This window comes from Aulostomus chinensis, chromosome 11 (assembly GCF_037954235.1).
Source record: "Aulostomus chinensis isolate RoL2024-O1b breed Wild chromosome 11, RoL_Achi_v1.0, whole genome shotgun sequence".
Lineage (NCBI taxonomy): Eukaryota > Metazoa > Chordata > Actinopteri > Syngnathiformes > Aulostomidae > Aulostomus > Aulostomus chinensis.
Genome location: NC_141330.1, coordinates 26823115 through 26837305, shown reverse-complemented (window position 1 = coordinate 26837305; position 14191 = coordinate 26823115). Strand labels below are relative to the sequence as shown.

Here is a 14191-nt window from a genome sequence, read left to right as displayed (position 1 = left end):
TTCAAAAAATGACGGTGTGACTCCTTCATCCAGGGCAACGACATCTGAGCTGGAAGCCAGTTTCAGGAGGGTTTACTGACTTGGGGCTGTTCTTGACTGGTTCAGCGAACGCTATCATGCTAAGGCTAGCATGTTACGCACCTCAGAAACATCTGAGCTAGAAGCTAACGGTCCCTGCTTCAGTTAAACATGAGATCCACTGTGGTTTCCCGTGTCCCGCTCACGAGTTGAAGTGACTTCTGGTCACACAAAGTCCAGATGTCTGGAGAAAAACTTTGGTGAATTTTATTCAACACAACAGACTTTGTCCCCATTTCATGTAAAATGGACAGTGGGTGGCTTGTTTGAGTAGATCAGCTATATTTTAGTACCATGATAATTTACTTTGGTATTTTACTGGTAAAGGAAATACAACTCATCTCAGCACTTCAACGTTTGACATGTCAGACACGTCGTAAATGAGTCGCGCGGTGCTGCGGTGTGTCACTTCTGACTGAAACACGAGCCAACGGGTCAAGGTGTCGACGTCGCTGACTCAGCACTGCAAGCCGTCGTAAACACCATGAATCCGAGACGACAACCGCCACAAATCATCGAGACGAGTATCACCTCACGGCCTCCGTCATCCAGCTGTACGTGACAGCGCCCGCAGCCAGAACTCTCCTGCTCACCACAGATCCAGAGTTTGAGCCTGTGGTGATGATGTGTTTTTGTCTCACACAGGCACATCAGGAGCTGCGACGTTTGGTTCCAAACGCAATTTTCTTGAACAAGAGAATCTTTTCAATTTCAGTCAAATTCTTTGAAACGTGTTAAAGAGCAGAGATCAAGGACAAGGAGGAGTCCTGCCCGCTGCGTCGCGCCAGCCTCTGAGACACCAAAGACCCGTCTGAGGCCGGTTGGTTCAGGCAGTATAAACGGCTTCATTACAGCTGCCACTGAAGGGTGCGCTGTGCTTTTATTGTGCCAAATGTTTTGGTGATTAGAAATCCTCTTCAGCCAGGAAGAGCTTTAATTAAAATGGGATTTATTGAGAATCCAAAGGTTTTTCAACATGGGGACAGCGATTGTCATTCAGCAGCGATGACAACACATTTACACCCCGAACTGCCTGTCAGGACTCATCTCAGCGGGGGGTGACACCATGACAACGGGGACAACTTCCCCCAGCTGGTGAGGTTCGGAGGGGTGATGCTGAACATACAAGCTGCCACGGTAAGGACCAGCTCCAACAAGGTTCCTCTCACGGCCAAGGAGATGATGGACGTGATGTATGAGAGGAGATCCAGTCGTAGTTCTGTTCTCCATCTTGTCCTTGGGGGGTCGTGGTGGTCGCTTAGCAGCTCACAAGGGCTGAAGCCCCCGGGCACCAGGGGCCCTGGAGCTCTCGCACCTGGCGTGCTGTGTTTGTGGCACCAGAGGTGAAGCATCTTATCAAGCTAGATCAGGTCCTTCTGAGACCGGTGGTGGTTGCTGTGATGACAGGGTGGAGAGCAGCAAAGATGGGGGCCGAGCTAAAAACCACCAAGGACAAGAGCCTCTCCAGGTGCACGGCTCAGATCCCAGCTTGTGTGACGTAATGCAGCATTTGGTGCTCAGACTCAGCACGCACGTGCCAACGATACCCGAACAACAGCATCTTCATGAAGGTCAACACAAATTTCTACTGAAATAAACAGATCTGCAGCACGAGGGGCATGCTTAACTATTAGCTTAGCTCATTCAACCTATTTGGAACTTTAACGAATGGATAAAACAGAAAAACACAAAGATCAAAAGATATTCGTCTCACAGTGCCATCGCGCCAAAAGGAGCTGGAGAAGAAGTTGAAAACCTCGCTTGTCCTGCTTGTTTGAAAACTCCCACCAGTTGGATCTTGTAACGCGTGCGAGTAGAACGTCACGTGTGGTAATGATGATCAGCTTTTAGTCGGCTTTCATTTTCCTCAGTGAGCCGTTTCTCTTGTTAAGAGAGAGCCAGAAGGAAGGAGGAGGAGGAGGGGGAGGAGGGAGAGAATCTTCAGAGATTCCAAGAGAGGGAAGGGAGCAGCGGAGAGAACGTCTCTGGCTGCTGACGGTTCAACCCCCCGACCTGATTGTACACAATCATCAGTTTGGCAGCGTGTTTGATTTGCTTCTGCACTTTTTTGAAACACTGGATAATCAATAGAAAATGCCTGGATGTCTGTTACTGTAATGAGCACGCCAGCACCGAATCACCCTCAGCCCTGTGCACGGCGCTGGTCGATACCACGAATGTGGATCTGCAACATATTCAGTCATGCCCTCAAATCAGAGAGGAACTTAATCAAGAGCTCCATGTCGTTCTGCAGCAGGTCAGCGGCTGTCGCTCCTCCGTGCGTTTGCTTTGATCTGATAGAGAAGAGCTGCCAGACACAGAAACCAGTCCCACCTGGAGGGTCAACAGCCGTTTGTCTTGGTTGTCATGTAATTACAGGACAACAAACACAGAACAACAATCAGTTGTCAAGCAGTTACAGGAACGGACCACCAGGGCACGCCTGGAGAACTACGGCCTGTTCAGGAACGGTCAGGTGCCATAAACCTGCTGACGGTCGACGGACGGCGTTTTTCCCTCTGTGAGCTAAAGAGCGCCGGCGTCATGGCTGCAGCCTCAAGCACCAAAGTCACAGAACAGCAATGCAGCAGTGGAGGCGCATTCAGATGTTCTTAAAGTACATTCAGCTTTAAAAAGCAAAAAAATCAGAATACTCATTGAGGGGTTGTGTACAATTTATTCATGATGCATTTTCCACTCCAGATATTCAACTTGTAGCACGTCGCACACTGTGACAAGAACTGGGAACGCTGGAGGAGCACGTGTGTGGAACACTTCCCCTCTAAACAAACCTCTCCAGCTTGCCAGCACCGTCTACTTCGCTCCATCAAGTCTTAGTGAAACAAACTTTAAAGCATCCAAACAGGGACAACAAATCTTCATCATCTGCAGTGGAAACTGCTCTCAAACAGGAAGTGACAGAGACACGTGTCAGGCACATCAGCAGTGGTGAGCACAGAGAATCGAGCCGCTCTGGTGCCGCCGCCGCCGCCTCTTCAGCTGATCTCACAGTGGAATCAGATCTGCAGATTGATAACTTTGAATTTGTTTTCTTCTACGTTTCCTCAACGAACACAAGAGAACAAGCCTGGCTAGAAACTACGGCTTCCACAATGTCCACAAACTTCCTCATTCTGCCTGACAGCTCGCGGAGCAGGAGCCTTTTACAGGTGAGTTGAGGATTTGGATTTGTTTTTCTCTTCTATTACAAACCAAATCGATGTTTGAACGTTCTTTCATGACACCTTCAAAAGAGATCTAGAAGGGACGATTCCGTTTGATTGAATTCAGTGAGACCCCACGTCTGCCACGAGTGGCTGCCTGCTGAGACGTGAGAGCAGGCGTCGATCGGCGGCCATCTGCCTCGACCTCCTGATGATAACGGTGATACATAAAAACGCCGTGTTGTGGTCCGACTGAACACCAAAGGGTTTCGCTTCTTTGATGGAAGCCTGCTTCTAATTTGAGGGGATAAAAGCTTGGCCAAGATAACCAACATGAAGCCACCAGAATGACGCGGCTCCATTGTTCTAAGGCAGTAATTATACCATCATCCACGCTGTCACAACACTGTCAGCCAGCTGTAATTAGATTCAGAGGATCCTTCCAACAGTAACTAATTGCATACAACACACAACCTTTCCACTCAACAATTACAATTGCATGTAAGATAAATGAAGCCATTTTAATGGCTTTAATGAGAAGTAAACTATGCTGCTAAAAGGCGTTTCAGTTCCTTCTGACACGTCAGCTGCAGATGACAGTTTGCTGTTCCTTCCATTCTGACGCTGGCAGCTTCCAGCAGGTGAACTCACCTCTTCTGATAAGGCGAGTGGCGGTGCGTCAGTGCTGCACCTGCTTCACGACCTCCTCAAGGCTTGATGACGTCTGTCGTCATGGTTACGGCAATCGTGTCTATTGGCTGCTCCCCGTTTCCAACCACGAGTTGGAAACGGGGATGGTCCCCTGGTACTGGTCAGTGGACCCGGTGCCGACTTGGTTGCGAGAGGCTGAACGCTGCCGGTCACCTCCACGTTTTCAGGTTTCAGCGAAATCACAGAAATTCAGTTCTGGTGATAAACTCAGATGGTGAGGTTAGTAAACATTCAGGGAACTGAAAACGGATTTTTCCTGGATCAGCAAAAAAAGGTTAAAAAATGAAAACTTTTCTGCAGCAACAGAAGAAAATGAAGCCTTGAAGCAAATGACATTTTGGCGCTGACTTTCATCAGCTGTCCACCTGGAGCTCACTGCACCTGCAGTCAGAAACCAGGGAGGCTGTGTTTGCAACACAGACGAACACTGAAAAGTGACCGGTGTAAAAACCTCGTGTGACGGGCAAGGACGAGAACGCCACAGCTGAGGGGTCTGAAGGTGGAACACCAACACCAGCTGATGAGGTCACACTCACGTAACCCTGAAGAACACGAATCACGTCGCGTCACGTCGGACTTCCCTGGGAGGTGATGGTGTCTCAGCACCTGCACGACGACGTGCCGCACAGCTCAGCCGGGTTTTAGCTTCATTGTTTCCAACATGGTGGCCAGGTTACCAAGGCGACCAAAGTTTAAAAAAACTAAATGATGAGGAGAAGTTTAAAGTGTCCAGACATCTCGTCAAGTTATATTTGTAAAAGACGGTGTGACTTCACAACGAGGCAGGTTCCTGTACTCAACATTCGTAGTAATAAAAAATAAAACATCAGGACTTCCACTGGAGTGACACTCCTCTCTGACGGTCCCCGCACACACACACCTCTGATGCTCCCCGCACACACACACACCTCTGACGCTCCCCGCACACACACACCTCTGATGCTCCCCGCACACACACACCTCTGATGCTCCCCGCACACACACACCTCTGACGCTCCCCGCACACACACACCTCTGATGCTCCCCGCACACACACACCTCTGACGCTCCCCGCACACACACACCTCTGATGCTCCCCGCACACACACACCTCTGATGCTCCCCGCACACACACACCTCTGACGCTCCCCGCACACACACACCTCTGACACCCCCGCACACACTCCTCTCTGACGCTCCCCGCACACACACACACCTCTGACACCCCGCACACACTCCTCTCTGACGCTCCCCGCACACACTCCTCTCTGACGCTCCCCGCACACACACACCTCTGACGCTCCCGCACACACACACACCTGTTTGTCTTGATCATATGGACGGCCTCCTCTGAGGGTGAACTCCTCCCTCCATCACTGCCATTATTTTCTTTAATGACAGCAAAGTTAACGAACAGCTTGTATTTACCCACCAACATGTTTCCAGGTTGTTCTATTTTTATTGTCAGTTTAATTTTCTTGGTCTTCCAGACAGCTCACAGCTTCAGGAGGCTCCCCAGACAGAAGCATCAGTGGTGTGAGGAGTAACTCAGGCAGCAGTCGCCAGCCGTGCTGACGGGAAGTTGCAGCCCCACCAGTCGCTGCGTTAATCCATGCGTGGCTGTCTGACACAAGACCTGCTTTGGCCAGTTACTGCCCAACAGTGGTGCGTGGAAGCGGAGGGTGATGTTCTCATCACGCTCGCTCTGCTCTCCTGCCTCCCTGATCTCGATAAGCAGGGTTATGTCTCCTGGTCATCAACAGGAAGTAACAACGAGCAAAGCAAAATGCGGACAGGTGAAACGTTTTCAAATGCCATCTGAATAAATAAGAACAATACTAATCATGATCTGTCCTGCAGCTGCAGCACACCAGTCCACACACAGCAGGAGCCAGGTTTGCTGACACTCAGCAGCGGGTGACTCACTCAGTTCCTGCGAGACGCTGGAGAACACGAGCGCCACACCTCCAGCCAGGACAGATCAGGAGAACGGACGAGAGAGTGACAGGAGCGAAGCAGCATTTCTGGTGTGTCCATTAAACCACAGACTCCTGGAGCAGGAAACGCGTCTCCTGGCGACGCAGCTGAACATAACCAGGCTATCTTGAGCTTAGCTGGCAGGACCAAACCAACCGATCCCACATAAACTGGACCATCTGGTCCAGATGGTGAACATGGAAACGTTTCCAGGACCATTTATGGACACGAAACAATCATCCTGAACAAACAGAAATTCATGACACAGACAGGAGCAGCCATCACTGCAGCGTCGCCGGAGCAGGAGAGTGTGTGTTCCAGAAACAACAGGCTGTATCCTTGTTGAGTGTAAATCAATGTTAGCGTCACTGTTCCAGCTGCAGCTCACATGGCCTCTAATGAGGTCAGCAAAGGTCAACAAAGGTCAGGTGAGGTCATCAGTCGGTGTCTATTGGACTTTTATCTCTCGCAGTCAAGAATTGATTGGTCAGAAGGTGAGGCTTTATATGCTTTGATCTCTTATCTCAAACATAATCTGGTTACCATGGTAATATGCCTCTCTGCCCCCCCTCCCACCCCATCAACATTAGTAGCAAAGAGGCTGCAGGGGAAGAAATGAGGGGAAGCTGTAAGTCTGAAAAATGTGAAGTTCAGCCGGAGGCCCAAAAAAGATTCAGGATGTCTCAAGTCTTTAACTGTGATCTTCTATTTCTGACATGTTTCCACTGCGCAACCTGTCCAGGTGACGGCAACAGTTTATGTCTGAGTGCATGAAATAGAAAATGATCATTCAGAGGGGTTTTACTGTCCTCGCTCAGAGACACAGCCCTGCCCTGATCCCCTTACAGACTGCACAGAGCTCTCATCTGATTGATACAGACACTCCGAGGTACAGCTCCTGGCTGGACGTCAGTCTGACTGCAGATCATTTCACGAAACCGCGCACGTCCTCCACCGAATACACGCTCACGCGCTGCTCAGCATGGAAAAAGGCAATAAAGAAGGTGGAGTGGAGTGTCAGATGTGGGTGTGTGCAGGTTATAAATTGAAGAACATCATTCCTTTGGGTGTGTATGAGTGGATGGTTTATACTTCTATAAATGTGGATTGGGATGGTAACAGAGCCGACCCGAGCATCGCTCGTCATAGATCACCTCTGGGTGGAACAAAGAAGGAGGCTGGATTTTAAAATACTCTCAGTCACTTGAAACACAACGGAACAAACTCCATGTGTAAAGATTGTCTTCCTCACCACCGCAGCCTTTAATTTGCTCCACCACAACTATCATATGGCGTGCCAGTTTGTGTTGTCCTGTCATCCAGAATGAGACACTAGGCATTGTTGGAAGTGATGCGCCGCCTCTCCGAGTGCAGGGTGGAGGGTTTAGAGCTTTTGCCAAGAGAGGGAGGAAAGAGATTAGCCTAAATGACAGCTCTATTAGAGACTTAACCTGCGCTTTGATCATTTCCTGAGCTCCCCCTCAGATCAGCCCGAGCAACAGACGGCAAATCTGACAGCCTCCTGCTCTCCCTCCTCCCTCCCAAAAACTCAAGCACCAGCACCACTCACATCCTTCATCGTGTCACCAGGCTTCCCAGTGATCAAAGCGGCTCCCATCTGTCTGCTCACAATAGCGGCGAGAGCAAGCCGACTGTCAGACTGAGTGAAAGACACCAGTACAGTTCCAGGGAGTCCAGAGGCAAAACATATCCTTCTTGTTCTATATTTGTTTTTTCCACGTCGTCACATCCTTCTTCTTTGTGTATCCGACGTGCAGCACAATGTTGCCTGCCGAACACGTTTGCTCGCTGCCTCCTGAAGACGCTCGTACGAGCTACTACGCATCAAATTGGCCATGATGTCATCTGTTTATGTCAACTTCTTGAAACAGAAATATCGATGTGTGTATTGATGAGCTATCACAATGGAAAAGACCAACATCTCCTGCAGCTCCTGGCCTGTACCCCACCAGCCGCTCGGTTCTGCCTCTGGTTCAGACGCGTGCAGCTCGTTGCCTGGTGGCGCTGCACGGAAAAAAAGAGGCTGACAGCCCAACATAATAATATATAACATAAAAATATAATACAGAGTTTCATACTGGGTTAGGGTGATGTCATTGACAGGAATCAAGCCCCTGGACTGTGTGGACCCCCACCAGCGCTTAGATTAATGATGTGATGGTAAATGGTGGTCTCCACCTCAGAGAGCATGTGTGTGTGTGTGTGTGTGTGTGTGAGAATATGAGTGTATGAATGAGTGAATGAGGCAACACTGTCAAGTGCTTTGAGAGCCATTAAGGTAGAGAGGTGCTACATAAATGAGCATTTGTCAGACTCATCGTGACGGCGCCTGCCTCAGCACGCTGGCTTCCTCTCACCAGACCCACAACGCCGTGTGACATCATCTTACTGACTCTCCGAAGTCAGAGTTCTATTCCCACGCTGCGCTGGTCAAAGGCGTGACCTTCACCTCAGAATCTCAGCACTTGACTTACCTGAGTAAGTCACAAACATCAACTCACCTGAGAGTGAGTGAGTAAGCAGAGAAGACCGCAAAGCCTGGAGGGAAACTCCAACCACCAGTCCACAACACGAGCAGCTGCATGGCCCGCTGTGGCCGTCACGGCGTCAGGACTCGCGTTAGAACCTGAAGCAGCTAGGAGATGCACTGCGACGGCAGGTTGAGACTGCGTACGTGCATGAAAACAGCCTCAGAGGGTGACATCATCACCCCTCTATTGACTGAGGATCTGAAAGTCTTATTGATCCCCACCCAAGGCTCCTCATGATATTCTAGACCTTGTAATTCCTCGTGGACCCTCCCAGACCCTCGGGCAGGTCCTCAGTCTTCCAGCCTGGTATTTGACGTATTTGGGGGGGGGGGGGGGGGGGGGCGGCATGGCTCAGGAGGTAGGGTGACCATCCGATAACTCAAGGGCTGCTGGTTTGATGAAAAACGCATGTAAACGTCCCTGCATGCAGTAAATATCCAGGAAAATTTAGACTGCAGTTATTAACTTGACACGAGACGGAGAGAGACTTGTCTGAGTCTTCAAGGGAGAGAGGATGCTGTCGCGGGGAGACAGGAATCACACTCCCTGCATTCCTGTAACATACATGTTACACACCACATCAAGAACGGTGGGCAATGGAGTGTTTACATGTGAGGCTATGATGAAAGTGAGTTGATTCCACAGGTGAGGTGGCTCAGGTGTGATGTCACCAGTCCAACAACAGGCATCAGCCTCATGGATGTTCCAGAGCTGTGTACTGGTTCCTGTTCCTGCACACATTAGCTTCCCCACCTCTAATCATCCCTATCTATCTGAGTCGTTACACACACGCACACACACACACACACACACACACACACACACACACACACACACACACACACACACACCTCTAGTTTGCTGGGAACATGTCTTGCCTCCGGGGCTCTTTCTTGCCCCCACCCCATTACAAGGCTAATGAAAGCAGTGAGAGGATCAAATCCAATGAAGCAGCTTTTGACACTGCTTAACCCTTAAAACACACACACAAACACACACACACACACACACACACACACACACACACCATACATACATCAGTTGTCCGTGTAGCCTTTTACGTGTTGTGGTTGTATTTTTGCAGGTGTTGACGCGTGTTGATTGCTTGAATTATTCATTACCAGTGAGTAATAACGCTGTTGTGGCGACTGGATGGAGCCCGACTCTGATTGGCTGCTCCAACAGTTACTTGGAGAGTGACGATGCTTGCAGAGTCTTGTGAATCTGTCAAACTGACTTTACGATGTTTGCCGTCTCTCATCCATGTTGGTGATCACTGAGGGACACGTGAACACTGAGGAGAGTAGAAGAAAATCTAAAAGAAAGAAATCTGTCAAAGTCGAGTCAGAAAAGAAAATAAGATGAGGGGCGGTGCTGGCAGTGAAACTGATGATGTTGATGCGAGGCTTCGCTGACGCTCTTCTCTTTGACCACGTCTCGTAGCTCTCGCTGCGCAACCTCTGCTCTGGCTTCAGTTGCTACATACACTCTTCTGGAGGGAGCCATGTGATGGGACGCGGCCAACCAGAGAGGTTGGGGGGTCATGGTGTTTCGACTCCAGCTCCAGGTTAGCACCGTGCTAATTTTAGTGCTCGGTGGAAAACCTTTACTCAGAACTTTAGTTTCCTAAGATGAGCTGACAGGTCTGAGCTGATATCCGAATGCAGACCATGGACATCAATTTCACTCTGGAAGTACAGAAGGGATGAAAGTGCTGAGAGCCTGGGAGCAGTTAGCGGCCGCCGCGGTCCTCGCTGGTGCAGCCGTGATGGCCTCCAGCTTTTCATGCTTGTCTACAGAAGAGAAAAACAACCTGGAGGTTTGATGGAGCTGCAGGCTCAGTTCCTGACCCATAACTCACAGTTCCAGGTAGCTCAAGTAACGCCGGCGCTGGCGTGGTATCGGCTCGCTCTTAGAGGAGGAATGCAATTAATCACGAGTAGGTTTTGCAAATTAAAATTAAAAATTTAGAGTTTGATTCAGTCAGATTCAGCGGCACAACTCTGCATGTTACCACATTTCTGGTGAGGACGTAGCAACAGAAACACAAGGATTTAGATCCTCGCTCCTTTTCTCAGGAATCAGGTTGGCACATTGCTGAGGAAAATTAGCTGGATTTTGCAGAAACACAAAAATCCTCCACACGAATGCAACAACAACAAGAGTCTTTCTCTCTCTCTCTCTCTCTCTCTCTCTCTCTCTCTCTCTCTCTCTCTCTCTCTCGAGGGAGGTAGAGGTCATCGTGACTGTGTGGAGGCCGTCACTACAGGTCACATGTACAGTGGTGAGTCATGTGACCTGCAGAGGGAGGTAGAGGCTGCCAGAAGTGAAAGACCTCCTTACACACTTCCGGGGTCAGCACCGGGGCCTTACCTAGGGGCTGGTAACCCTGCCGCGTCGGACCTCCGAAGGGGTTGCGACTGCCAAAGGAGCCTCCATCGATGGACCCGTAGGACATTGTGCCTGATGGTTGGTGGTGTGTTAGCGGGCGCCGCCTGGGGAGGCAACAACGGCAGGAATGAAACAAGAAAACACACTTTAGTTCCTCTTCACTCTGCAGGTCCAGAATGTCACTGTGCTGAAGCAGGAAGAACACATGATGGGGATGTAAATGGAGAAGCAAGCAGGAGACAGATGGAGCTGCGCTGTCATGTCGGTGCCACGTCAACACCATCACGTTAAATAAGCAGTTGGCTGTAGGACAAAACCCCCCCCCACTTATTCTACCTGACTTTTAAGATAAGTTGTTTTATTCCTTTGCTAATCTGCAGAAACATGCCAATTTTGAGCTGATTTGAAGCTTTTAATTCTCAAAAGTGCTTAAAAAAATTCAGAGAGATCCTGGCGCTTGCCTCCAAACCTCTGAAGAGCCCAGATGATCAATCTGACAGCGTGTGCCTTCTTCTTTGTAGGCTCCAGTTTTGTTGTCAACTTTCCTCTTCAGGGTTTTTAAAAGTGACATTTTTTCTCTCATTGGCTTAAAATGTCTCGTGCATATCACTGTGTACACAGTGTAATGGTGAGCATCCGACGCGCAAGCACAGAAATGCTCGAGTGTGTGAGGAGAGAGCCACTGATGCCGGCGGCGGAGTCTGTCAGATAATTAGGCAATTAGTGAGGTTCCGATACGTGACCAGGAAGCAATCGATCTTCCTCAAAATTAAAAAATACACATTTAGTATTCACTACATGGAGGAGTACAATAAAACAAGGTGTTGACAGCAATTCTGACCTTCCGTTCTCAGCCTCTCCTGCACAAATCAGGCAGGTTGATAAGAACACTGACATCATCACCACCACCATTGTAGCACAGCGCCAAACTAGACGCCGCCAACAGCCAAGCATCGCTAGCAGAGCTCACCTACACCAGGTATGTGCAACAATTCATCACTATTTTATTATTATATTAGAGAGGAAGTCAGCATGAAGTTTGAGGCATTTCTGCAGGAAGCACGGCGATTATTCTCGTGGTCATTGGTTTTCAGTTATTGGAATTAAAAGGTAAGGGTACATTTTCACTGAAACAGCGCTCAGCTGATGAGTCAAGAGCAACCACACTTTAATGACATCTTGGACGCAATAACACTCTTCTTTTGTACATCATTGAGCTGTTAAGAAGTTTGTTGAGCTTCTTTACCTCAAACAAATACATCTATGTTGTGATAAATGTCATTCAGATATAAATATACTGTATATGTCAGTGTCACACTTGAAACTGAGCGCAGAGAGCCCTACTGAGCACGCACCGAGAGTGTCATCAGTCCAGCGCAGTTCTATCATATCAGTGTGGGAATAATGGCCTCAATGGCCGTCAACCATCTTGTTCCTAACCTCCTAGGCCTGTAGCAGGTGAAGGCTTGAATGGGTTAGCTGGTAGTCTAGCATGTTAACTAGCCGCTCGCCCTGTGAGGACCCTACCGGACCTGGTGAGGACCGTACTGGCACCCGTGAGGACCCTATCAGCCCCTATCAGATGTTGTTATGATGCCATGTGAAGCCCTTTGAGACAAACTGTTTGTGAAAACGGGCTCTACAAATAAAATTGCCTTGCCTTGCCTTGCCCCGGTGAGGACTGTACCAGCCCCGGTGAGGACCCTATCAGCCCCGGTGAGGACCCTACCAGCCCAGTTGAGGAACCTATCAGCCCCGGTGAGGACTGTACCAGCCCCCGTGAGGACCCTACCAGCCCCGGTGAGGACCCTACCAGCCCAGTTGAGGACCCTACCGGCTCCCGAGAGGACCCTACCAGCCCCAGTGAGGACCCGTGGAGAGCCTACAGGCCCCGGTGAGGAACATACCACCCCGGTGAGGGCCCTACCGGCCCCCTCTGTTGGCTTGACTCCTTCAGGATGCAGCAGGCAGCTCTGTTTCTGACTTCTGCTGAAAAGGTCAAACCATCATGTGAACATGTGTTTCACCCGCGGCCACAGACACACAAACGACTCTCAACTCAATACTTGTCTCTCAGCGTCTCTATCAAAGGTCAGAAATGATACTGGTCAAGGGGCCAGAGGGCCCCCCCCCCCCCACACACACACACGTGAAAGACATGCAGCACAATGCGATACACTGTTGAATGCGTAGGACAGCCATTGTGGGCCTGAGCGCTGGGACAGAGGAGCATCCACATATTGTGGAGAGACATTCACTGCACCATAAGAATATTTAATCCGATTAATGTTCGTAGAGAAGGCAGATTAATTACTTCTGGCAGCCCATAAACAATCTTCACTCCGCCTGATTTCAGGCTCAGTGACTGCGACTCATCCCGCTGTAGTAGAGACGCACGCCACCACTATCTGCATCGATGATGCAGACTCACACACACGTGCGCACACACACACACACACACACACACACACACACACACACACACACACACACACACACACACAAATGATTAATATTCGATCCACACATCCATCACAGTAGTTTAGGTGTTAACAGTATTTCAATTTTCGAACCCATCCTCCATGCCCCTCCACTCACTCCAGCTGTAATGTCCTCTGATGTAATATCCTGTAGTGGACTAAACTTATGTGTATTTTGATGCAGTTTCATCTACAGCACTGGAACCACCCCGTCACTGTGTGGGCGGGAGAACAGAATGACCCGCCTCCCTCACTGGATTTCCTTCAGCTCCTCTGTGTGTGTGTGTGTATGTGTGTGTGTGTGTGTGTGTGTGTGTGTGTATGTGTGTGTGTGTGTGTCTATTTCAGGATGGAGGTGACCAATCTTGAAACATAAGTCTTACATATTCAAGTCTTCAGGAGCTTCAGGATCAGTTTGGATCAGGTATTTGTTCTCCAGAACTTACTGGGTCACTCAATTACATGGAAAACCCCATGAGGAGTTCCGACCTCTCGCAGGAAACCACTAACGCCTGAAATGAGAAATGGCCACAAGCAACAACGCTACAGGACAAGAGGGGGATCCCTGCTCTGGTGATCCCGTAGTGAGACGACGCCTAACAGACATCGCCCTAATCCTCCCAGCTGGAGTCCCGCTGATCTCACCTGGTGAAACCCTGCAGTGGAGCAGTGATGGGACGCTGCAGCCAATGAGCTGACAGGAGAGCGTCAACAGCACGAAGCTGAGACGTCCAGTTGGAGTGTGGAACTGATTCATTTCATTCAGGGTTAACAGTAACAGAAGAAGTATGTTTTGTTTTTGCTCTATCAATTCATAAAAGACATTCCATTTGCTTTACACGCCTCCTGAAGGGCTTGG

General features: G+C 49.5%; 1 protein-coding gene across 2 annotated transcripts in view; it reads right to left on the bottom strand.

Moving 5' to 3' along the window:
* Nucleotides 1-14191, bottom strand: part of tsnare1 (T-SNARE Domain Containing 1) — a 130569-nt gene that overhangs the window by 101087 nt on the left and 15291 nt on the right. For both annotated transcript variants that reach the window (XM_086217422.1, XM_086217423.1), the window contains exon 2: nt 10835-10956. In XM_086217422.1, the coding sequence (XP_086073548.1) occupies nt 10835-10919 (85 nt within the window). In that variant the 5' untranslated portion in view covers nt 10920-10956. The remainder of the gene's footprint in view (nt 1-10834; nt 10957-14191) is intronic.